Consider the following 24,217-nt stretch of genomic DNA (forward strand, 5'->3'; position numbering starts at 1 on the left):
GGACTTTAAAAAATGTATTTGAATGGAAGAAAGAGTGAAAAATCACAGTAATTCATGTGTAATGCTTCATGACTTCTTACATTCCACTCTCTGCTTAGAGCATGGAAAGTTTCTCTGTTGTCATTCTGACAAATGTTACAATTGTTAGCTCACCTTGCGTAGAAAGTGAATATTTAATGACACAAGAATGCATGTGTAAAAAAAAAAACCCTCTGCAATGTGTAATATTTTACACCAACATAACCAGTTAAAACACCACACATTGCTCCACTACTGGCTTCCCACAGAACAAAGGCTCAAATTAGTCTGACAGATGCTGTGAATCCTGCAAAAAACTGAAAATATACCAAAAAGACTTCAAAACATAACCCTAAACTAGAGCTGCATCTTTCTATTTTCTGCCCGGAGCCTGCTTCTGCCCCAGACCCCTGCAGAGAAAAATGAGGGCAAAAATCAGGACACAGAATAACTCTGTAGCAGTATGAGAACTGTATTTATTTTATATGTAGTTTATTTTTTATTATTATAGGACACAATATGCAACATGAACCAAGAGATGCATTTATAGCAAAAGCTAGTCTGCAAGCCCCGTTCCTTGCACAGTAAATACAAACAGTAACAAACAGTGACCAAACAGTTACACAATCATTTAGTGACAGTATACTGAGAAAATTATACTCACAATAATGGGGAATAAGTGAGCCTACATTCACTCAGTGCCAATAAATTATGGTCCCTCCTTTTTGTGCCATTAAAAGGAGACTTCACCAACTATTCAGCTGCAAACCATAAAACAAAAACATTAAACTGAATATGGCACAATGACTCATCAGCCATCACAGTAAGGTAAGTACGACAGTCTTTCTGGGAGTTCTTACAGATGGCTGAAGAGGCCACAGTCTGGGCATAAGATGCGGTACATTTGTGCTGTGCACCAGTGTTAGAAAGGGGAGCTGGTGTGATTGCTAGAAAGCATCTCATTATCACAGGGCATATGCAGGTTTCTACAATTTATGGGACTCTGGGGGCACACAATCGGTGAGAGCCTGCACTGCAGGGCCGACTGAGTCGACAAGCCGGCCTGGTCGAAATAAGGAAAGGGACATCTCGCCTTCCATCAAAGGCTGAAAACTTCCTGTATTTGCAGAAACAGCCGCCAATACAGAAGGATATACAGGAGGAGGTAAAATTGTATTTGACCAGATGCGTTCTGACCGTGTTTGTGATCCAGCCTCAGTTTGCTGAATTTACAAGAAACGTAAGAATTGGGGGGGCACTTTAGCTCTAACTTTAAAAATCCTTGGGGATTCTCACTATACTCAAGTAAGTATTAAGAAAAAACATTGAAGTATTTCAATACTTCAAAGAAAACAAAAACTAACTTCTAGATAAAAAAAACATTTGTTTTAAAGTCCAACTTTTTTACTATTATTTAACCTTAAAAATCAGAGAATATTGTGTGAATTGCAGACTGTTTGGTGCTGAAACAGCCAAGTCAAATGGTGCAAAAAATAACAAAGAAATAAGAAATAATAAGAGAGAAAGAAATAATAAAGACATATCTATAGGCTCCATAGACTGTATATAAAAGATGGACAGAGCTTCCAGCTCTCATAAAAGAAGCAAAGACCTGCAACTTCTTTTAATGTAAAAAGAAGCCAGACTATGCATGGCAAAATGAACTTACTTTTCACCACATTTAATATCTCAGTAAACAGTTTATTGATATGTTTTTGGTCTCTAATTAATGACCAAGGCTTATTTTATAATAATTATAATGTATCTTTTATTGATCCCATTTAACCCATTCACTCAGTGAAGCAGTGGGCAGCCACCAATCTAGCGCCCGGGGAGCAGTGTGTTATACAACATGATGCTCATTGTGTTTTACACTGTGGCTTCCACCTTATTTAAACTAAGATGGACAAAATTCTCAACTCAAGATGTTAAAACAGAACAGAACTAACTAAAGGGGTGATGTCACAGTGACTGTCCATCTTGTATAGAAAGTCAGTGATTATGACACAGAAGGATTAATGTCATGCCAGGTAGCTTCATTTAGAGCGTGAGACAAAGGCAGAATAGATCCATTTAAATTCAAAATGCAGCCTCCTCACAGACAACTGTCATTATAATTTAAAGTGATGAAAGAATGAAGATGACGAAAGAAAAAATGATTAACTAGAAGTGATGAAACTTGGATCAGACAAAAGAATTAGGTGATGAAGATTCATTTCTTCTCATCTGTCTGCTCTGTCATTTTTGGAGAAAAGATGTAAAATTGTGAGTGAGTGAGACGGGAATGAATGCTGCTGGTCGCCCTCCTCCTCATCCTCCTCCCCATCACTCTTTAAATCTGAACAATTCTGCACACAGTGCTGACAGCATAATCATGAACAGGACTGAACAATGGCAAATTACTGTGCAGTTGAGAACGCAGTGGGAGGGAATAGGAAGCCATGTTAATCCCACAGCCGTGAAAATCCCACAGAGCCACGGAGGAGAAAGTCTTCGTATGGAATGCATATCTATAACTACAGAAATAATAACAGTCTTCTCTTAGCGCTGCTTTCCCATCTGATCAGGTCTACAGTGGAATATCATTTAAAACATCCTCATTATGCAACTTTGATGCAAGAGAATACTTGATCACTTGCTTTCACATGGCTGTGTGACTGGAATGAAGGACTCTTGAGATTAGGCATCATCACAAGGCTATTTCGGGCTGGTGGAACTGCATGCCACGGCTGCAGTCAAATCAGTGGTAGGCTGCGATTTGGAACAGCAAACCATAGGCTCATTAAATTGGTCCCAAGCCCAGTTTGTAATCCTAGGAGACAATTTCACTGTTTCATATCAGATACAAAGCTATTCTGTTGGTGCAGTATTCTTCGATACTAGGCACAAAAAAGGATGCCACCGATGATCATCTCCTGAAATTATCCAATATCAACTTGTATTTATTTATGCTTCAGCAACTGTTTTCATTGCACCTTTTACAACAATGACCATGTATACCTCTATGCTGCACTCTAGCTTATATTTGTGGGTCACTTCATTAGGTGTCCCCGTTCAGCTGCTCGTAAATGCAAATATCTAGTCAGCCAATCAAATGTCAGCAACTCAGTGACTTTAGACATGTATGCATGGTCGAAGTAACCTGCTGAAGTTCAAACTGAGGATCAGAATCATGAAGAATGGTGATTCAAGTATGATTGTTGTCCAGCTGGACTGGTCAGAGTATTTCAGAAGCATTGGGAATTTTCCCAAAGAGTTTACAGCGTGATCAGAAAAAGAGGAAAAATCCAGTGAGCGGTAGTTCTCTGGGAGAAAATGTCTTGTTGATGCCACAGATCGGAAGAGGAAGTGGATCTGATAGGATGTCAAAATCAACCCAAATAACCACTTTTTACAACTGAGGAATGCAGAAGAATGAACAAGACAAACAACCGCAGCAGAAGACCCCACAAGGTGCCACTGCTGTCAGATAGAAACAGGAAACTGAGGTCACATTTAACATGGGCTCATCAAAACTGGACAACAGAAACCTTCTGGTGAGCCTTGATGTCTTAATTGTGTCATTTGTACTTTGGCATGAACAGCATGAAAGCATGGATCCACCCTGCCTTGTGCCAGTGGTTCAGGCTGGTGCTCGAACTCTATTAGTGGGTGGGATATTATCTTGAGACACTTTGGGCTCCTTAGTATCAGAGGAGCACTGTTTAAACAGCCAACCCAAGTACTGCTGCTAACCACGTACACACACGTATGACCACAGTGTACGCATCTTATGATGGCCACTTCAAGCAGGATAACACACCATGTCACAAAGTTTAGGTCATCTCAAACTGGATTTTTGAACGTGACAATGAATTCACTGGATTTAAATGACCTCCAAACATAGAAATTTAACAGAGCTCCTTTTGGACCTGGTGGAAGACAAGACATCGTCCGTGTGCGGCTGACAAATCTGCAGGAAGTGTGTGATGCTGTCACGTCAATATGGACCAAAAGATCTGAGGAATGTTTCCAGCACCTTGTTGATTCTGTGCCCTGAAGAATTAAGAAAGTTCTGGGGAAAGTTCTTTTTTGCATTTATTTTTTGGCCTTTTTTCTACACATTTTTGGATTCTGTTGGTTTCTCACATTTTCTTGACTTTCTGTTTGATCTCTCTAGGTCTTGCCTCTTGGGTCCTAAACTACTGCTCTACATTCCTTATATCCAACTGTGACATCTGAATCAGGAATTTTCTTTAAAGCACATTTACTAATGAACTTTGCAGCATTCATTTCAGACGAGAGGGAAATAAGAAACTCAGTGCTTTCCAAAAAGAAACTCATGTTCTTCTTAAGAGTTAAAAAAAAGGTAATGGGGTAAAAATATATACCATAGAATATGCAGCAGACAAGCAGTGGGTAAAAGCGTCATCTAAGAACTGTGCATGTATGTGCTTAAGCTCTGTTAGGGAGGCCGCACGCTGTTCTAAGTAAGTAGCAGTAAAATATTGATGCTAGAAGTTTTAGAATCTATCATATATGCGCACACACACACACACACACGCACACGCACACGCACACGCACACACACACACACACACACTGTACTGGTTACCACTGCCATATCCTTGAGCCAATGCTCACATCTGTCTCCTTCAACATCAAATCATTTTGCCCTAAATTTGATCACTTTACTTACTTTATACCCTCCACTTGGAGTTTTATGTGCAGTAAATGTCATCCGTGTCCTGGTAAGACTGTGAATTTAAATATATTGGTCTTGCGCTCTTTTCAATGTCGAACTTTCAAAGCTTCTAACAAGCCTTATTTCCTCATTTATTTGAAAGACGACACCCCCCCCCCCCCCCCTAACAATTAATGTTGTCCTTTAAAGAAGCAAAAGCTTAAAAAGTTCCTTTTTTTACTATGTAGCTTGATGTTTTCTAACATGTGCATGCAATGTGTTAATCTAATTAATGTCTTATTGTTTCTGTAGCAGACACACTACAACAACTCGAGGAGCACTAGTTTAAGCATCTCCCTGAAATAGCACCTAACGCTTAAGACGCTCTTTGTCACCTGTGTGACTCATCAGGCAGCATGAACTGTCTGCACATGTGGCTGTCATCAGCTGCCACTTCTTATTATACTTTGTTTTCATTGAGAACCTATTTTAAATGCCTGTTCTGGATCTGGTTGCTTTGTGACATAATAAAACTGACAAAACCTTCATCGGGTTATTCACATTCCTACCAGCTCAGATTAGGAGAGCCCAGAGGTGTTCCAGATTACATTTATAGGTGATAAATATAAATGCGCACCCACATCAGTAGGTTGCATTTCCTCCTTTGATTTTTGCCAGCTTCTTAGTCACAGTTATAGCATCATTTGATGTATTTTAGTCTATAGACAACAAAAGAAAATGCAACTGATGTCATATGTCGTGCCTGTGCTAGTTGGTGTACTACTTTGAATATGAGTAACAACATGTGCGCAGTAGTATCACCCTGTGATACATTTTTCTCTTGTTAGAGGACTTGCTTTTTGTTTGCATGCTGGTTTGTGTTTTAGCAATGACTGTCTTTCACATTGACACTGAAGTTAAAAAGACTCAAAGCCCTACCATTACCAGGTACACTCAGGCAGAGGTGGAAAGTAACTCAGTACAGTAATCAAGTACTATACTTGACAACACTTGACTTGCCAGTACTCAACTTTCTAATTTAAACGGTTCTTCTGCTTCACCTCAACATTTCAATTTTTGTACATTCATAAGAAAATACATTTATCTCTATTCATCTGTTTAGATTTTACAGTCTATTCCATGTGACTGATGGTTCCCAAACTTAGATTTTAACATTCTATTATTCTATTATTAACTTGTAACACCTATGTAATTTGCACAAATCCTTTTAGTAGACTGTTTAAGTATTAATAAGCAATAACACAAAGCTTAGGGCAAAGTTGGTAGAAGAGCACAGAACAATGTGGTTACAGTGATTCTTCTCTGAGAGCATGCAGGATATAACATGACTGCTCATCTCTGCCTTTATTATTACAACAGTGCAAGTCAGAAATGAAGCCGAATCAGCTGCTTGGCTGCATCACTCGGGGTCTGGGTACCTCTCACTGCTAACTCTGTGTAACCATTATATACCGTTTTACAGGTCCGCACAGAGCTTTGATGTCATTCTTGCAGTCGGGGGTTGTTGTTTCTTGCATGAGCGCAGCGCTCTCTTTACTTTCTTGTCACTTTTACATGTTTGCCAGTGTTTCACGTTTGCTTCTTTGTACGTCTGCAAATGTGACTTTCTTCTTCGCTCTTTTTAGAAAGAAGATGTAATCATCGCTCCTCAGCAGTCATAAATCACTCTAATACTTTTGCCTCATCTTCCACATGAACTGTCATGAAAAGCCGCTGTTGTGCAACGCATATAAAAAAATATGCTGGAACATTTTTCCTACCCCCCCCAAATCATGCAGACAATCGAGGAACTTATGTAGCTTATTGTTTGATTAATAACTATGATGTAATTACTGAATTACTCCATTACAGAGCCAGAATATCAATTATGTGGCTCATCCGGTTCGCAATCCATCACAATTCACAGGTTCTTGCCAGTAAAATGACAACTGGGACCTTGAGCACACTTTGGGTGAAGACCCATTAGTTGATCACTGTCTGCAAGTCTCTGACCAATACCCAACACTGACTACAGTATATCCATCACTTTCTGCAGATTAAATACTGTAATCTTAGTTTACTTGCCTTTATATGAGGAGTAATTTCAGGTATAATGATCCCGTCAGTGCTGTCATCCGATAGGGAAAAATGTGAAGATTTTCAGCACTATGAAAAGTGAAAACCATCAGGTTGTGAGAGCCTAACTCACTCAATATCCAAAAGAAACTTTAATCAAACCTTCATCAGTCCCGGATTGCTAAACTGATTCGTGCGTACTACACAATACGAAATATTTCAGTAAACAATGCATGAACAGTCACAGACTTTAGTAAGCACAAACTTCAAAATTAGGGAAAAAACTCCAAACATCACAGCCCACTGCTCTGTCTATCATCATCTTTCTAACAGATTTTCAATTTCAAACGTTCTTCAGCCTCTCTGAGAGAATCACATCTGCTCTTCCTCTTACACACAGGAAAAACTGCGCTCTTTGTATTCACGAGACTGACAGTCTTGTGACAACAATAAACTGAAAATGTTAGTCGGATCTTTTTCCACCGCCTGAGAGGAAGCGTTTCAAAGAGGGGCATCACCTGAAATTCAATATGAAATTAACTGAATACCGAAGCCAGTATTCAGCATTTCTTTACATTTTTGGCATCAGCAGAAAAAAGCTATTGAAACAGTATTTAGACCTTTGTGAAAAACATGTTACAAAGTGTCTAGGAAAACACAGCATGTATCTTCTTTATAGCTTTTGCGGTAGTGAATAAAGGAGAGTTTTTGTACAGATTGCAGAAACAGGCTTGTGATAAGTTACTTGTTAGTAATCCACACACACAACTTACATAAGATCATTTGTGGAGAGGTAAATGAGCATGGCTCACAGTACAGGACTATATTAATAATTGGGAATAGGAAAAACTTTCATTTTCAACCTAGATTGTTAATAACCAACATAAATCCCCCCCCACCACCACCACCACACACACACACACACACACACACACACAACTGCAACCTGCTGTAACTGTAGCCAGTGGTATAGAAAAACATATGCCACATAAGCTGTCTGTCATTCCACTCGTTCGCTAATGAATACAACATGAGCAGACTGAATTATCTGACAGGACCACATCCTTTGGCAGGCCGCAGATCCTTAGTGCAAAGAACCCGAGCGAGCCGACAGCTTGTATTTTGACTGAGTCGTTCCTGATTATCTGTCTGCTCATCGTTTTATAATATCAACTCTAACTACACGGTTATTTGCAGTAGGTGCCTCCCGGGTTATGATAAAGTTTTGTAACAACATGTCACCACTTATAACTGTGACTTAGAGGTAGAGCAAATTTCAAACAGGGAGGACGTTCGTCAAACAATCCAGGTGAGCAGCAAAAAGGAAACAAAAAAATACACAAGAACAATGGAAACAAGAGAAATACTACAAAGTATAAAGTAGAAATAAAACACTGACTTGAGGGAGTCTGTTGCTGCCTGGGTTATTAATAGCTAAGGTCCAAACGGGACACCGAATCTGATCCAATTCATCAGATTTCTATCATCAGTTTTGTGATCTAGTGCACATTTTTATCCCTGTCAGGTTACCGCTGACAGGGATAAGCGGAAGAGAGCGGATGGATGGATGGAGGTTACCGCTGAATAATTAGATTTCAAAATGAAATATAAAAACTTGACGACAGAAAGTATATCATACATAAGTATGATATATTTTATGTCAAACTTTTATTCTGTACATGATGACAACAGGGTGACACAAGCTGATTATTAATGACTGTTCTCTTTCCCCTTTATTTAAAAAATCAGCATTGACTTGTGTTCATATTCCTCAGTCGTTTGAGTTGCCATGGTGAATTGTGATATCACTGTTTTATGTGTTATAAACGACATAAAACTACATGTACTTCAGCTAGTTTGAAAGTAAATTTAATCTCAAAGTTTAGCTCTCCAGACAGCAAATTTTCCATCACATACTCTATATAACCTACAATACTCTACCTGCTGTGTAGCAAATGGTAAAGAGGAAATTACTGATAAACACAGAGGGTCATTTAGGAGCGAGAGAAAAATATTTCCTTCTGCAGTTAGCAGACCACAAACAAGAGAGTGAATATTGGACAACAGTCTAAATAAATAATGAAGTTACTCTGTAAGATGTCAGATCGTATCAGACCGCTGCAGTCAAAGGTTAGAGAAGCGTGTCTACTACAAGATCAATGGATCAGTCCCGGGTCATCTCTCTCGTCAACACCACTGCTCCGCTGATGCTGTTTCAGCCTACAGCTATGTGCAAGTGAAACTTTCCTTAAAAAATACATGCTAAATCAAGTTGGTCAAGTTAGTTTGTTAAAAATTATTTCCTGAAGACTAATCCATCCATCCATGCAGATTAAAGGACACCAGCATCTTACTTACCAAACATTTTTGTATTAGATGAGGTCAGTACCTGAAGCCAACGAGTTGCTTGTCATCTTGAGCAGTTCACCATCTCCTTCTTTCACTTTATTTCTGATTGAATGCAACATTTGACAACTCTAGCTTTTCAACATGTGCAGTTCTAGGGAATTCAACAGTAATGGCAAAGTTTGTAATAAAGCTGCCCAAGCCTTTACTGGACGAAGAGTGGCCCTTTTACCATACATTTTATACAGTTGTCCTAGGTGTGCGTGCCACCAAGATGTCTGATGGCCTAGCCCCCCCCCCCAAAAAATCACCACAGAAGGTTTTGGTTAAACGTATTTAACCTCCCAGTGACTAGTATGCAGCTGATTAGCTCAAAACCGTGCAACAAGTTCACACTAGTTAGCAAGCTAATATTAGTGGGCTGAGATCACAGACACTATAAAAGATGAACACAGCTTTTGGGCCTGAAATTTAAGTTAATGCAAAAGCACCTTAACCGTGATTCTTTTTATTGGTCAGCCAGGAACCACTGCACTAGAAAAACTGGGGAAATGGCCCTCAGCACACTCTCCCTGTGACCTCACTAAACATTTCCTCATATGTTTATGGGCCCAATCACTAGTTTCTAATCATCGCAAACAGCAACTCGGGCCCACTACCTTCCATTATTAACCCAATTACCTGTACTGCTGTCACTGTCAGCAGGCACCAGTAGACACTGTCACTATGATTTCCCATCACAGTAATGGCGACTGTGCTGGATGGTGGAGCACACAAATCGGCGATAGCAAGGCACCACGCGATGACCATGTTTTGACATATTTTTAGCTGCACATTGTCTTGTGACTAAAATATTACCAAAGCTCAAAAGTGCATAAAGTTAAAAAAAAATAATCTAATGCATCAGAACAAATAAAAATACTTATGCACCAAAAGTTAATTTACTGTCACATCTGGTGTCCATCAGAAATTCTTCGAAAAACAGAATGTTTACGGCTTGAGAATAGCTCCGGGCCTGATGATGCAGGATCAATTAGCATACAGCTGTTCACATTCCTTCGGCTTCGAGCAATAATCGCTGATTACTCAAGATGCGGCAATCACAAAATAAACCCCTGTTGATTTTCATTCATTGTGCCCTGTGAACCCACCATCTGATCCATCCATGTTTTAAAGCTGCAGTATACAAAAGTGTTTTTAGAAAGTGACATGACATAAAAACACTCAAACACACTGGGCTTTAACACTCAAAAAATGCATAAACATGCTTATTTGTTCGTGATATTGTCCCAGCTACAGTCAGCAGATTAGACAGGCGACCCACACAAACAACAACAACACAGCAGCACTTCTCAACAGAAAGGTTCTGTACATCCTCAACAACTCACCTCAGTATTGGAGAGAAATAAGCTTCACTGACTCCAGAGGCTCCACATGGACACCCAGCTGACATAAACAGCAGACTGACAGAGTTGTTTGTACCTACAGCCGCCATAATTAGGATTACGCACTTAAATTTCAGAGGAGTAAAAAAACAGAAATGGACGGCAATCAGCAATCTACTGACATCTACAGCAGTGGTGAGATTTCACAAACTGTACCTTTAACTCTCTGTTTTTTGGCTTGTTTTAACAGACAAAGGAAGAAAACTTGAGATGCACTGGTTTAGCCCATTCAACCCACTATTTTCTTTAAACTACTGCACCGAGGCTAGTGTGAAATTTGCTCAAGTCCCTCCTCACAGGCTACATTTTTGTAAAGCCTGAAAACAGAGGCCAGAGGCACTGCAGAATTCTAGTTTCCTCTCCAACTACTTCGGTTTCAACCTGCTGGATTAACTTTAAAAAAAAAAAATAACTACACCAGCTTTAAATGTAGTCGTTTCTTCTTTGTAGTTGGGACCTTTGTTATGATTGCATGTGTCAGATGCTTCACTTCATAATAAGGCTCTGGTCTGGAAGAACCTTCGTCATATCAGAGGTGTACACTGGAACATTTACAATAAAGGGCCCAGGCCAGCCCTGTATGTCTTTCTGTCCTTGAAAACAATGAAAACATGGCCCTGTGTGTGTGTGTGTGTGTACTCACAGCCAGGAGGCGGTTCTTGTCCTTCTCGGCGTTGTTGAGAGCGGTCTCCAGGGTCACCCTGTTCTTCTTGGCGACTTCCTCCAGAGCTCGAGCTTGGCTCTCCTTCATTTGGCTGGTCTCCTCTTCGTATCGAGCTCCCAGACTGTTCACGTCCTTCTCGTGGGACACTTTCTCATCACGGAGGGTCTAAAAAACACCGAAAATAACCCCATGCGAACTTAAATTATGCTCAAAGGTGAGCGCTGCGATAGACGATAGACAGACACAGAGCTCGGGCTGACATTCACAACATATGCTGCATTATTCAGCCATATTGCCACCGTTTGCTTGGGGATAATCCTCCAGGCTGCCTCTATACAGTGCTACTCTTTCTCTCCTCGTCACTCTCATGTGTTATTCTTTGAACAGTAAAAGTTGATAAAGCCTGGGCACAGCCTATCTGGGATTACTGATAATGGGGTTATTGATTAGGACACAATGAAGCCCATTATCAGTCTCAAAAATAAAGATACAATCGTTTGGATTCTAGATGTCCAACAGTCTTTATCACACTGGTGTTCAGGTATTGTGTTTTTTAAGTATGCTAAAGCAGTCTAGCTGATAACAGGAGAACTTCTTTTTACTCATTATTTAAACAGTAGGTCTTTGAGTTCATGCAGAAAGAAACAAACAGACTTTGGGATGTTTTGTAGTGAAGTCCCAAGTGAAATGAACAGCTGCTGATTGAAGACTCTGACCAACACGTTTTAAACATTGTAAAAAGATCTTTAATATAGGCAGGCATGTAATATTATGTTTGACAAAAATGTAACTAAATTAGGTGCACAGAAACTATATTTGACTCTGCAGTGGGACATCGCAAGATGATGACAACAGCGTATAATACGGTGACCTTTGGGATAAAATAAGAAGCAGCAATACGGAGACCAAACAGTTCAGGATATGTTGACCTGATCGTGTGGCTGTTTTCACTTTTTTTTTTTTCTTTTCTTGCTTTCTTGGACAAGTCCAAATATCAACTTTGGTGTCCATACAGGAAACAGTTTTGATGATCTATCGTATCACTTTACATATGAATTATTTGTTTAAGGCAAACACATCAGCAGTGTTAGTTTTAGTCATAATGCATTTTGGCTTACTACAAAACCTCCTAGTGGTAAAATGTCAATGTACCAGTGTTGTACACTCATTCAAACAATCAACTATGGTTAGAAGTGCTTCACAAGTACCTGGATGATGTACAGTCAAACAAGTAAGTAAAACTCTTGCCCTTCTTGCCTGCAGGAAAGAGAGGGACCTGAGAAATTTTCAACCAAGTTACAAGAGCTAGCAAGACAATCACAATTCTCAGTGTCATCTATGTACATTAAGTGCACAACTTAGATCATTTAATTTGAGACAACACTGTGTCAAAGTTTACAAACTGCACTTGTAACTGAACTAATGAGTACTGTAAAAAATGCTCATCTGTATAGATAAATCCAATAGTAATTTTAAATTTAAGAAAAAAGTGAAAATTTGTTCAAAACGAACTTCTAATGCAACCCACTGATGAGTTACAGACGTGACAGATGTTTAAGAGGAGGAAAAACATTAAAAAGCCTGAAATTCCAAGTTAAAATGCTAAGTTAATGAGTATAAACACACAAAAAAATATGTAATGAGCATCATTTAAAGAATGAATATAAGTTATCAGCAGTGATTTATGTGTGGATGAAATGAGAGGAGAAGCTGTAGAATAGCAGAGCAAGGAGGCAGAAAATGCAGTGAAGAACAGATGTAGAAAAGATGTTGTTTAGAGAGACACAAGGAGAAAGAATGAAGTCCTGCAGAGTTAGGTTGTTGCCAGGCTCTATAAACTGTGTAACTCAGAGATGAGCAGACAGGCAAGAACAAATGCCCTCTGCACCCAGCAACAGTGCACTGGGTTTGTCATTGGGAAGCTATTATAGTATGAATCAAGGCTACAGTCAAAAAACAGTGATTTTCAGGGGAAACAGACAAAACAGACAAAAAAAATTAATATGCAAGCGCTAAAGTTTGGTTTTAATCAGGAGAGCAGCTGTTTCCTCTTTGCATGGCTTTTACAAAACTTTAATTGGCTAAACTTCGCCAAAAAAAAGTCACAAGGGAACTGTAATACACATGAGCTGAGCTGACTCACACAGTGAGCGATCTGAGGGAACATATCCTATTAAAGACTATACCAAGATTATCTGACTACTAATGAGATTAGAGTTAAAATCAGCAGCTCTGTTTCCAGCTTTGAATTTCTGTTCGTAGTGTGTCTCGGATTAAAAACTGTAGCTAAAGGTGTAGATAAAGTTAACATGTGGGCTCTGGTTGTGGAGCTGGGTAGGTTCCTGGTTTCTTTGCGCACTAACAAGAGATTGGCACCACACCAATCATCTGGTGGCAGTAGCACATCAGGGCGTACTACAGGCAGACATAAAAGGGATGGCAGGAAGAAAACTTGAAAGTAACTGATAAAAATAATTTTTAAAATAAGGTTATATATTTTTTTAAATTTAAATTTGCTCAGTCTCAGGAGTCCACACACTGAATTTCAGGTAGGCCATTAAAGGCTCTGACAGCATTTTTACTGATGACAAGCGTATGCGTTATTTGATGGTAATTTTATTAAAATAAATAAATAAAGAGGCTAAGTGGCTGGTAATAGAAGCGAGGGATTAGCTGAGTGAACAATTAATCTTTGGCACCACAAATATATGTTTGTTAAACTAATTGCAAATGTCATCAGTGTCACCGACTCACTGTTGGGTTACACAGCCACCCGTCACTTACCCAGGGTTGCACTGTACACTGCACTGTAGCCACGACAGCTCCCCTCCCCTCTCGCTAATTGCTGTAATAGATGTAAACAAGCAGGGTGGGAGGTGGAGCAGATGACATCTAGTAAAACTTCTGCAGTCCACCAGTCTACTTTGATGTAGCGAATGAAAGGTTGAATGTAGCGTTTGAGTCCGGCCTGCATCATTGACTATGACAGCCTTAATTAATTTCAAATCAAACTATCAATATATATCACATTTTACAAAAAAATCCCGTTAACTGTTTAGGAATTGCAGACATTTTTAAATACAGATCACATTTTTAGAGGTTCAAAAGTAATTGGAGGATTCAGTTTCATAGCTTAGTTATTATTATATAACAAATGAAGCAGACATAATATCTGAAGTTGACTTAAAATGTTGAATTTCACGTGTCTCAGCAAGACACACAAGACAACTAAGGTGGATGAAGACAGAATTAATTCCATGGTTAAGAGAAGTAACATCTAACCAAGCTAAGAACACCTTTGAGCAGATAGCTGGTACCTCCATCTGATCCTATCAGTAATATCATCCTCTGTCACACCAACCTTCTGCATGTCCTCCTTCACTATACCTGTGAATCTTTTCTGTGGTCTCTGGCAGCTCCACATTCAAAATACTTAGCCTAATATGCACTCTCTCTCATCTGCACATGTCAAAACCATCTCAGCCTTCCCTCGTTTGAACTTTATCTCCAAAGAGCTCAACCTCAGCTGTCCCTCTGATGCACTCATTTCTAATTTCTAAACATACATCAAATCAGGACTCACTACCATCTTGTAAACCTTCCCTTTCAGTCTTGCTGATATTCTTCTGTCACAAATCACCTGACCTACTCCTCCCTGTATGCACTTTCTTCTTCACCCCTCCTGTGCACTGTCCATTACTTTGAATGGTTGACCCCAAGTATTCCAACTCATCTACCTTCACTAACTCTACCAATTTTATGTTTATCTTTCCACCTGTCTCCCTTTCATTCACACACATGTTCTGTTTTGTTTCATTGTTTCATTCTGTTGTTTGCTTCATTCCTCCTCTCTCCAGAGCATACCTCCACCTCTCCAGACTCTGCTTCCTACTCTCCTTACAGATCATAATATCATCTGTGATCATCAGCGTTCACAGAAACTCCTTCCTGAGCTCAGCTGTCAACCTGTCCATCATGACCACAAACAAGTAGGGGCTCTGAGCAGATTTAATCTCACCCCAACTTGAACCCATCTGTCACTCTTACCACACACCTCACCAGTGTCTTGCTGTCCTCATAAATGTCCTGTACCTCCCCTCACATAACTTCTCTGACGGCTCATCAACTTTGTCCAGCTATAGTGTGTCCAGCTTCACATACAACTGACTGTAAGCTTTTCCTTTGCCACCTCACTCTTTCCTGAACGCCTACCCTCCCAGTACTCCGGTGTACTATTTTTAATCTCCATGCTATCTCACTTTTCCACCCTCTTCCCTTGATATTCTCACTCTGATAACAACATTTATATCAATGGACATAAGTGGAGCCTCGCATGGTGGTGGATGCAGAAACTATAACATTGTTGTTGGTTTATTAGATGGAGAGACATCTGTATCGGCATCTCATGGTATTAAAAATCATATCCTATGACATACTAATACCCTAGTGTTCTATATACTTTAATGGCAGTAAATTTACTGCTTCAGAATTAATAGCGTAATAGCTCCCCAGCCTATTTAGTGATACTAAATGCTTACATAACCACAGAGCCGATTACAAATTATATTCACTCATTACAAATTAAATGTTTGCTTAAGTGTGATAAACGTAATGTGTAAAACTCTTCCTTTGTCCACTAAACTAAACTCTAGAAATACTAGGCTTAAGAAAAATGTGAATATATTAGCTTCTCAAGTCATTTAGACTGACTGATCAACATAACTTCTCAGCATGACACATTTTACTGTCCTAAAACATGTACAGTTTATATCTCATTCAACCTCACAATTTTCATTAACCCTACTGAGTGTCTGGCAGATCATCAGACACTGGCAGCAACATGAAAAAACTTTAATCTCCGATCAAAGAACGATCATATTAGTGTGCAGTAATTGCTCAGAACCAAAGGCTGTTTTGGAAAACTACCAAAAACAACATCTAACAAACTGGTCAAACTGGGCAAGCCTGCTGTGTTATCATATGGCCAACAAAGCCATGGGCGCCACATCTCCACAGTGTGACACAAACAACAGGCCATGAACATCCTGAGAGGTTAATTTCTCCTTTTGCAGAGAGACAGAGGAAAAAAACTCAAAGAAATAAAAGCAAACAAAATGGGAGAGAATGGTAATAAGAGGGAACCGAAATGAAAACCAAGGAAACAATTAATCTAATGACTTTTCACACATGTTCCCTAATTAAGTCAGGTCAATGAAATTATCATTATAGTTCCGTCTCTTCTTGTTCACTAATGTTGCTTATTTCGAACCATAATTGATCCAATCTTTGTCTTAAAAAAACAAGGAAAGAAGAAAACATGGTCTGCATTGCCAAAAAAGATGCAAATTTATATGGATTTCACTTGGAAGGAACTGTGCCAAATATCACTACATTAACAATTAAATGTAATTATAAAAATCATCTTTGCAATGTTTACATCAAGGTAATTTTAATTTATTTTACAAATACGATACATTCACTATCATTCAATTGCACAAAGCATTTGTTTTTTACAGGACTTTTAGCAGTAAGTATTTGCATCTAAAACACTCATGAACCCATCTGAGTCAGGGCTGCTATAGCTGATTATGAATGGTTCTTACTGTTTTTGTTTTGTTTTCGGTTTCAAGTCACTTCGCAACCCAACTCTGTCTCAGTGTAGCAGAAAAAGTAAATTAGCTCTTTATAACTTCAGTCAATTATCCTTTCATGTTTTAACTGACTTGGTCAGTGTCTCATCTGTTGGCACCGTTTCCCTATCTGGTCCTGCTGCAGCCCTCCTCGCCACTGGCTTTCATATGTAAAGGGTGAAGAGGTCCCTGAACAGAGCTGCACCGCCAAATATAAATTACTGCAGATGGGAATGCTCTCTTCCCAATTTCTTGCTTCACTGCCCATTCAGCTTGTGACTGTTTTCTTTTGGCATTACATGTTATGTTCTGTTTACTCACTTTACTAAACTTTAGAGGGGAACATTCAGTTACTGTGACACTCATGTTCAGTGCAGCATTTTGATCTGCTGCTCCATTGGGGGTCCTGAGACCCTATAACTGCATTTTGATCGAGGTGATATGTCCAAAGTATAATACAAACACCAGTGTAATTTCTCCATTTCACTACTAAGGGTTAAAATATCACTGTATTAAGAAAATTCTTTTAAGTTTACCTGAAATGAAAAGTTCTTTTCAGACAGTTATGAGGAGACAGAAACGGGTTTACGTTATTTATAACCAGCTCAAAGCTGGTTATAAATAACGTGAACCAAATAGAGATTCTGGCTTTAGGTTAGAGGGAGTGTAAAACTGGTTGAGTAACAGTTACCTATAACCAGTTGTGGCAAATGGCTGATCCTCCCTGAGCCTGGTTCTGCTGGAGGTCTCTTTCTCTTAAAATGGCGTTTTTCATTCCCACTGTTGACAAGTGTTTCCTCAGAGAGGGTCGTCTGATTGTTGTTTTTTCTGTATTGTTATAGGAGAGCTTTGAGGCAACTGTTGTTGTGACTGCACGCAACATAAATAAAAGTTTTCAATGTGTTTTTTCAGATGAGAAAACATGTAGACTATGTGACACAAAAATACATTGGAAAAAATTCAACCCACCTCTCTGGGACCTTTAATACAAAAAGCATTCATAGCGTGAAGGTAAAATTTCATTAAGCATAAATAAAGTTATTTTACATTAATAAATCAACTGAACCCGTCGAGGTCAGATGGGAACTTTTATCAAATTTAGTTGAGTTTGCATAAATTTCATCAAGAGCCAATTTATAATGATGAATCAGTGTTGAAAGGTTTGGAAATTTAGCTTCAGCCATAGAAGAAAGATGGCATGAAGTTTAAGTGATCTGAGATCTTCCATTATCCTTGGGAAGACATCTAAATTCACAGCAACCACACTCAGTGGGAGAAGTCTTTCAGCTCCCAGAGGATTACACTGCACAAATGTCAGATATAAAAGGATGGGAAAACACACATGAGGCTGCAACACTTGACATTTACTATCGGCTGCGGTTGGTCTGCTGACTACGCTGTTGCTTAAATCATCTGACCTTTAAGAGTCCCGCTTTTTAAAAAGAGGAGCAGCTGTCCTTTTTTCAGAGTTTGTAAAAGCTGTGATCGACAAGTTTGACCCTTTCAACTGTTTGACGACCACAGGTCATCTTGCACAGATGACATGCTTTAAACTTTGTTGCAGACCTACGATTAATTTTCCTCTTAATCCCTAGGAATTCCTCTGCAACGCACTAAATATGCCAAAATAACTAACGAAAGATAGATAGGGCGGGTATTTATGCATACTGTAAATCTACATGCTCTTATCTAAAAATCTGACTTCGCCTACAAGTACAACTCTCTCAGATACATCAATAATTAAAATCAAGTGCTCTTTTTACTTCTGTAAAGACTTGGTTTGGGAAAGACATCAGCCTCACATGGGGATTGCAGTCTCATCTGTACAGTCAGTATCACAAACTAAGAGAAGCAAGCAAAAGAAAACTTGAAAAATGAATTTGGACTAGAGTCTACGTTTAAATCTACTTTTGCTTGATCCTGGTCACATGGTCAGGAGAGACAAGTTCACTACTTAAAATGCACATAAATACAGAAAAATACAGGAGACCAAGGCTTCATGCTGGGGTTTCACAATAACATTTTGGGTACAATTTTTTTTCTAACAAAGTAACCCTAATGTGAAAACCTGATGTCAGTAGGTATTACTTATTACTGCTCAACTCCATCGACATTGGACCACTACACTAAAAAGTATGGGCACTGACTTCTTCACAGTCCTTGTATTTTAAACTGGTGTGAAGCAAGCTACAAAAAAGATCAGTTTCTGCATCTTGATGACTTATTGGTTATTCATAACAGAGCTGCTTCCTGTCCGACATGAATACAAAACACTTCACCATCACACACACGCACCTTCTCCAGGGCCTGGAGCTGCTGTTTCTGTCTTTCATCCAGTGCTTGGCCCTGGCTCTGAAGGGCCTCCCTCTCTTCCTCCATCCGCACCACCTTGTCCTTCAGCCGATTCCGCTCGTTGTCCAGGTCTCTGATGGCTGCTTCCTGGGTCATCTGGGTGGCCTGCAGACTGCTTATCTGACCTATGGCAGAGCAGAGGCGTGAAGAATACAAATATTCAACTGATGCAATCAGCATGTTGCTGGTTCTTATTGATGCTGCCAACACAGCTACAACGAGGGGCTGTCAAAAAGTTTCAGTTTTGTGATTGTGCCATAGTTGACCCTGACTCATACGAAGAAGGTCTACAACTCCCTGGGGCCTTTCTATGTGGAGCTAGCATTCTCTTGCTTTGTCATGTCTTTGTCTCTGGGTACTTCAGAGCTATACAGTTCTTCACTGAAAACCTGCTTGAGATTGCTTTGATCTCTAGGGGCTTGCTACATTCTCCAGTAGTTAGCAATGAAAATGTTGACATGCCCACAAAGACTTTTAAAACTATTCCCAGAGCAGTAGTGAAACTGTTAAAGTACAATGCAAAACAGGAAGTAAAAGTTGTGTTTTTTCACGTGTTAGTTGCAGCAATAATTCTGTTTCTAGAAAGCTTCACACAAGTTCTAAGTTCTAGTTTCACTATTTACTCTCCAAGTTCTAGTGAAACTAGAACTTGGAGAGTAAATAACAACTCTCTGAAGATAAGTTTCCATCTTCCCTGTGAACTACAGGTGATCGTGTCAAACTGCTTGCCATTAAATCAATCACAAGAAATTTTTGTTGCAGCCATTTTTGTGACCGATTTCACTTCCACAAGTTTGGAAATAAACATTTTTGTTACCCAACTGGTGGTAGCCAGTTAGTAACTGATTGGTCTTTGTGATTGTGAGAGGCCTTAAATGCTGATTCTAAATTAGCTGTAAGTATGAGTGAGAGTCTGAAAGGTTATTTTGTCACTATGCTAGCCCTGCAATGGATTAGAGACCCTGTCTCTCCCCCGTGACAGCTGGAACAGGCTTGAGCCCCACTTTGGCCCTTAACTCGATAAGCTGTTAGGAAAATATATGGATGAATGGACACCCAATGTGGCAAGAAAGGGTCCTTATCAAGCATCTATATCTGAGCTGGGAGTGAAAATGTGCTGGACATTTCTGGACATACAAACCATAAAACTTAAACTCAAGACTACACATTTAGTAATTGTTGAAGGATGATAAGTTGAAATTTACCACTCTTACACTTTTTTTTTACCTTTATAACTTAAAAAACAAAAGGCACTTTAAAAGGCAAAAAGGACTCATGGTCATTTCTTTGCAAACAACCTTGAGAGGTCCTCTGATCTGTAGTGTGGTAAATGAGACTCCCATGGCTGCATTTACCAGCTGGATCTTATTTGTCTCTAACATGCAAGCAGCTCCAGTGGAAAGTGATAAAATGCTCTCATTGGATACAACGACCTCATTGGAGCTAATGGGCCGAGAATGACTCGTTTCAGACAGTAATGTTTATGCAATGTTGTTAACCAAAGTAGTGATGGAAATACATCATAAGATATTAGACCAGATTCTAACATACACCTATTTAGCCATTTACATGTGCACATAAACACAGACAAACTGGGCACTGTCGTCAGCAAGGCTTCTTCTAGCAGCCTCTGAGGGACCGGGAACACCATTAGCCCCGATATACAGTACAGCAACATGCTATTAAAGTGTAACAGGCAACGATGTGTCAGACAAGATGAGGGGAGCTGTTAGTCGATATGTTTGACGTGTTTGCACGGAAAGCATAGAGTGCATCTTGAGTCTAGTGCGGATGCAAGAATTCACAGGTCTCATGAAAAGAGAAAGGGAAGAGATTGTGGGTCTTACTGGCTTTGAGAAGTATTTCAGTTGCCTGCTGCTGAACTCGGTCTCTGGCTGCCTCTAGTTCACATTCAGCCTCCTTCTGACGGATTTCCACAATCTCCGAGTTCTGGGTCACCTCGTCCAGCTGCTTGGTTAAGTCCTAGAGGAGAGTCAAATCCACAAAAGAAAGCTCTGTTAGAGTAGGTTAAGAAGAACAACAACCAACCTCTAAAATCTTTACAGAAGGAAATAATTAAATTATAATTTACCCCCAGTTTAAATGACACTGATGAAAAGACTGATGGTCTGTGCTGTCATACAACTCTTTTCGGTTTACTTTCCCTACTTTCAGACATTGCAGACGGGTGTTTTCAAACATCATTAAAGACCAGCTGATAAATGCAGCTTTGATATATATAGTTCTAAGCCTAAATATATTATCTAAATGAGCTTGAATAATAAACCTAAATAACTAGCAGACCAGAGACTTCAAATGGCATGACACATCTGACTTTTACTCAGTGAAACTGCAGTTCCTCTAATGGCCACTTGAGACCAGCTTCCAGGTCAATCCCCATAAACTCATATGTTAAAACTTCCCATTAAAAACAGCATGTTTACAGCCTTGCACACAAACAGTTTTGGCCTCTACAGATACTTTCCACCTTTAAAACAACTATACAGAGGGGAAATATTTTTATCCAACTCATTCATGTGGATAGTGGCCACTCTGACAAGTTTTCAGACAGTTGGAGCTGTATTTGTGATATTGGTGCATTTTGTAGAATTTTTAATTGAACTAGCTCACAAATAATATAGCCTGTGGTAAGCTACAGCCCACCGAAGATGCTTATGGTTCAGTTTTGATGACTGAAATTCTAGTATTTTGATTAATGATAATGTTGAGGTTTTAATATTTAGAATCTCATATGGATGTCAACACCACGGGTATGACGATGTTTTACAAATGAAGTCAGAATTATTAGGCCCTGTATTATTATTTTTTGTTTTAAACAGAGCAAAGAATTCTTAACACAGGTTTTTTTAAACATTCTATTTTTATTTTGGACACTTAAAATATGTTACTTGGCACACAGAAACAATATTATACCACATAAACCAAAAACTACCAGGGTTAAGACTGTTACTAGTCAATTTTATATCCTTTTTGCTAGATAACGGCCTGCAGCCGTTTATTGTAGTTTTCGGCACGTCTTAAACATGCCTTGATGGTCTGCGATGGTCTTCTGGCATGCGCCTTGGTCTTTGGTTCACCTCACAGATTTCCAGTTGGATTCAAGTCGGGGGGGTTTTGTTCACTTTGGTCGTCTAGAGGTAGTTCTTCACCAGGGGCAATGTGTGTATTGATTACGTTGGAAGACAAAGCGATGACCCAGACCCAGTTTTGCTGCCAATTCTTTGAGGCTTTCTTTAGGATCTTCACATATCTTTTTTTTTTATGATTATCCTTCAACCTTGGTGGGATTCCCAGATTCAGATGCACTGCAGCTTCCCTACAGCATAATACTCCCACCATGTTTCACTGGGCGCACTGTTTTTTAGGGTTGTACTTAAAAAAAAGAAAAAAAGATTGCTTGCTTCAAACGCACGCAGTGTCTCTGTGGCAAAAAACTAGTTACATCTCATCTGACGTGTATGTCCAGTATGCATCATCTTTGTTCAGGTTTCCGTAGCATATTTCAGTCTGTCTGGAAAGTGTCTCTTCTTCTTGGGCTCTTTTTTTCTTGGTCTGTAACCTCACAGTCCATTTCTGTCTAAGGTTCTCATGATTGTGAGATCAAAAGTCCTGACTTGGCTAATTGTTCATTACTGTTTTCAGCATTTGTTCTGGGGTCTTTAGACACTTTTCTCAATAGTTTTCTTTCCTATCTCTGCCGGGCTTATTCTGCACAGTGTAGCTCTCTTTAATTTTTTTGATGAAACTTCTCATTCCAGTTCTTGACATTTGGAAACTCTGTGATAAGGTTTTTAATTCATCTCCTGCTTTGTAAGCATCAACAATTCTTTTTCTGTTGCCTAAGCTGATTTATTTTGTTTTTGGCATGATGCTTTCTCAAGTGGCAGCTCAAACTCCTGCTGAAGTTTTTGTACTGTGTGTAAACTGGAAGACGATGCTCAGTTTTAACTTGATTTTACAAGCTTTGAGCATTACAAAGTTAAAGCACATCACTGCACAGCAGTGGCTTGTGCTTTTGCTCAATAGAAGTTCAGGTTATCGGGGGTTATGTTAAAAATATGTTGCTCTGTTTCATTGTGGAGTAATTATTTTATCCTCACCTTTATATACAGTCAGTCAATCATGTGTGGTCACAAGTTCACCAACAAAACTTTAATATTGATTAAAAAAAAAGTCTGTGTTGTGCTCAAATATTTTGCATGTTTTTTTTAGAAAAGGGAAGAAAAAGGAATAAAGAGAAACTAAGAGTTTACAAAATAGTTTATAGAGCTGTCCTAAGGAGGAGTTCTTGACCTCTGGACAGGTCAGGTTAATGACTAAAACATTGTTTTACAAAATTATTGTACTATCTATAAATGATTTTTGTGGTGATAAAAAATAATTTATAGATAATGTCTTTGTTATTTACAAGTTAAAAGATCACTCATTACAAAGACTGCCACAAGGCTCGCTAGCTAGTATAAATAGAAGAAGATGGGTTTTTTTCACTCTCACTAACTTTTTTGAATGATAGGATTGTTAGCCCAAGTCCAAACTTCAACATTCAAGACCTAAATATCTGGGCACATGCCCTTTAATGTCAGTCATTAACTAAATGGAATGAAACCTGAGTAAATGTAAATCCACCTATTCTATATTTGATGAGCTGTTAAGGGTGTCTTCAGTACTATTATGAGGTAAGGTATGCTACTGAAGACAGACCTTTAAAATTACATGTTGCTTGGTCATTGCAAAAAGGTAAGTGTAGTACATTCATATTTAAAGCAACGTAGAGGCTTTAAGAGGCACATCCGTATAGAAAAGTGAACTTCACCTTATGTTGTAATGCAATGCCAGGATGAAGTTGGCAGCCAGCAGTTGCAGCCAGTTTATCACACTTACAGAAAGAACCGTATTGGCAGAATATTAATACTGAAGATTGAGAGTGTAAATGCTGACTGGTGCTCAATTAATAGGAACTAGACTTCAGGGAGTGATTTGACGTGAGCACACACACACACAC

At 39.2% G+C, this 24,217-nt stretch overlaps 1 protein-coding gene across 5 annotated transcripts in view; it reads right to left on the reverse strand.

Moving 5' to 3' along the window:
• LOC102192866 (protein FAM184A-like) overlaps positions 1 to 24,217 on the reverse strand; it is a 217,913-nt gene that overhangs the window by 86,351 nt on the left and 107,345 nt on the right. For all 5 annotated transcript variants that reach the window (XM_013915605.1, XM_005751838.2, XM_005751837.2 and 2 more), the window contains 3 exons: positions 21,042 to 21,177; positions 19,138 to 19,319; positions 11,192 to 11,377 (listed from right to left, as the gene is read on the reverse strand). In XM_013915605.1, the coding sequence (XP_013771059.1) occupies positions 11,192 to 11,377; positions 19,138 to 19,319; positions 21,042 to 21,177 (504 nt within the window). The remainder of the gene's footprint in view (positions 1 to 11,191; positions 11,378 to 19,137; positions 19,320 to 21,041; positions 21,178 to 24,217) is intronic.

The sequence above is a fragment of the Pundamilia nyererei genome, unplaced genomic scaffold, assembly GCF_000239375.1.
Source record: "Pundamilia nyererei isolate P.nyererei 1_Seehausen unplaced genomic scaffold, PunNye1.0 scaffold00329, whole genome shotgun sequence".
NCBI classification, from domain to species: domain Eukaryota; kingdom Metazoa; phylum Chordata; class Actinopteri; order Cichliformes; family Cichlidae; genus Pundamilia; species Pundamilia nyererei.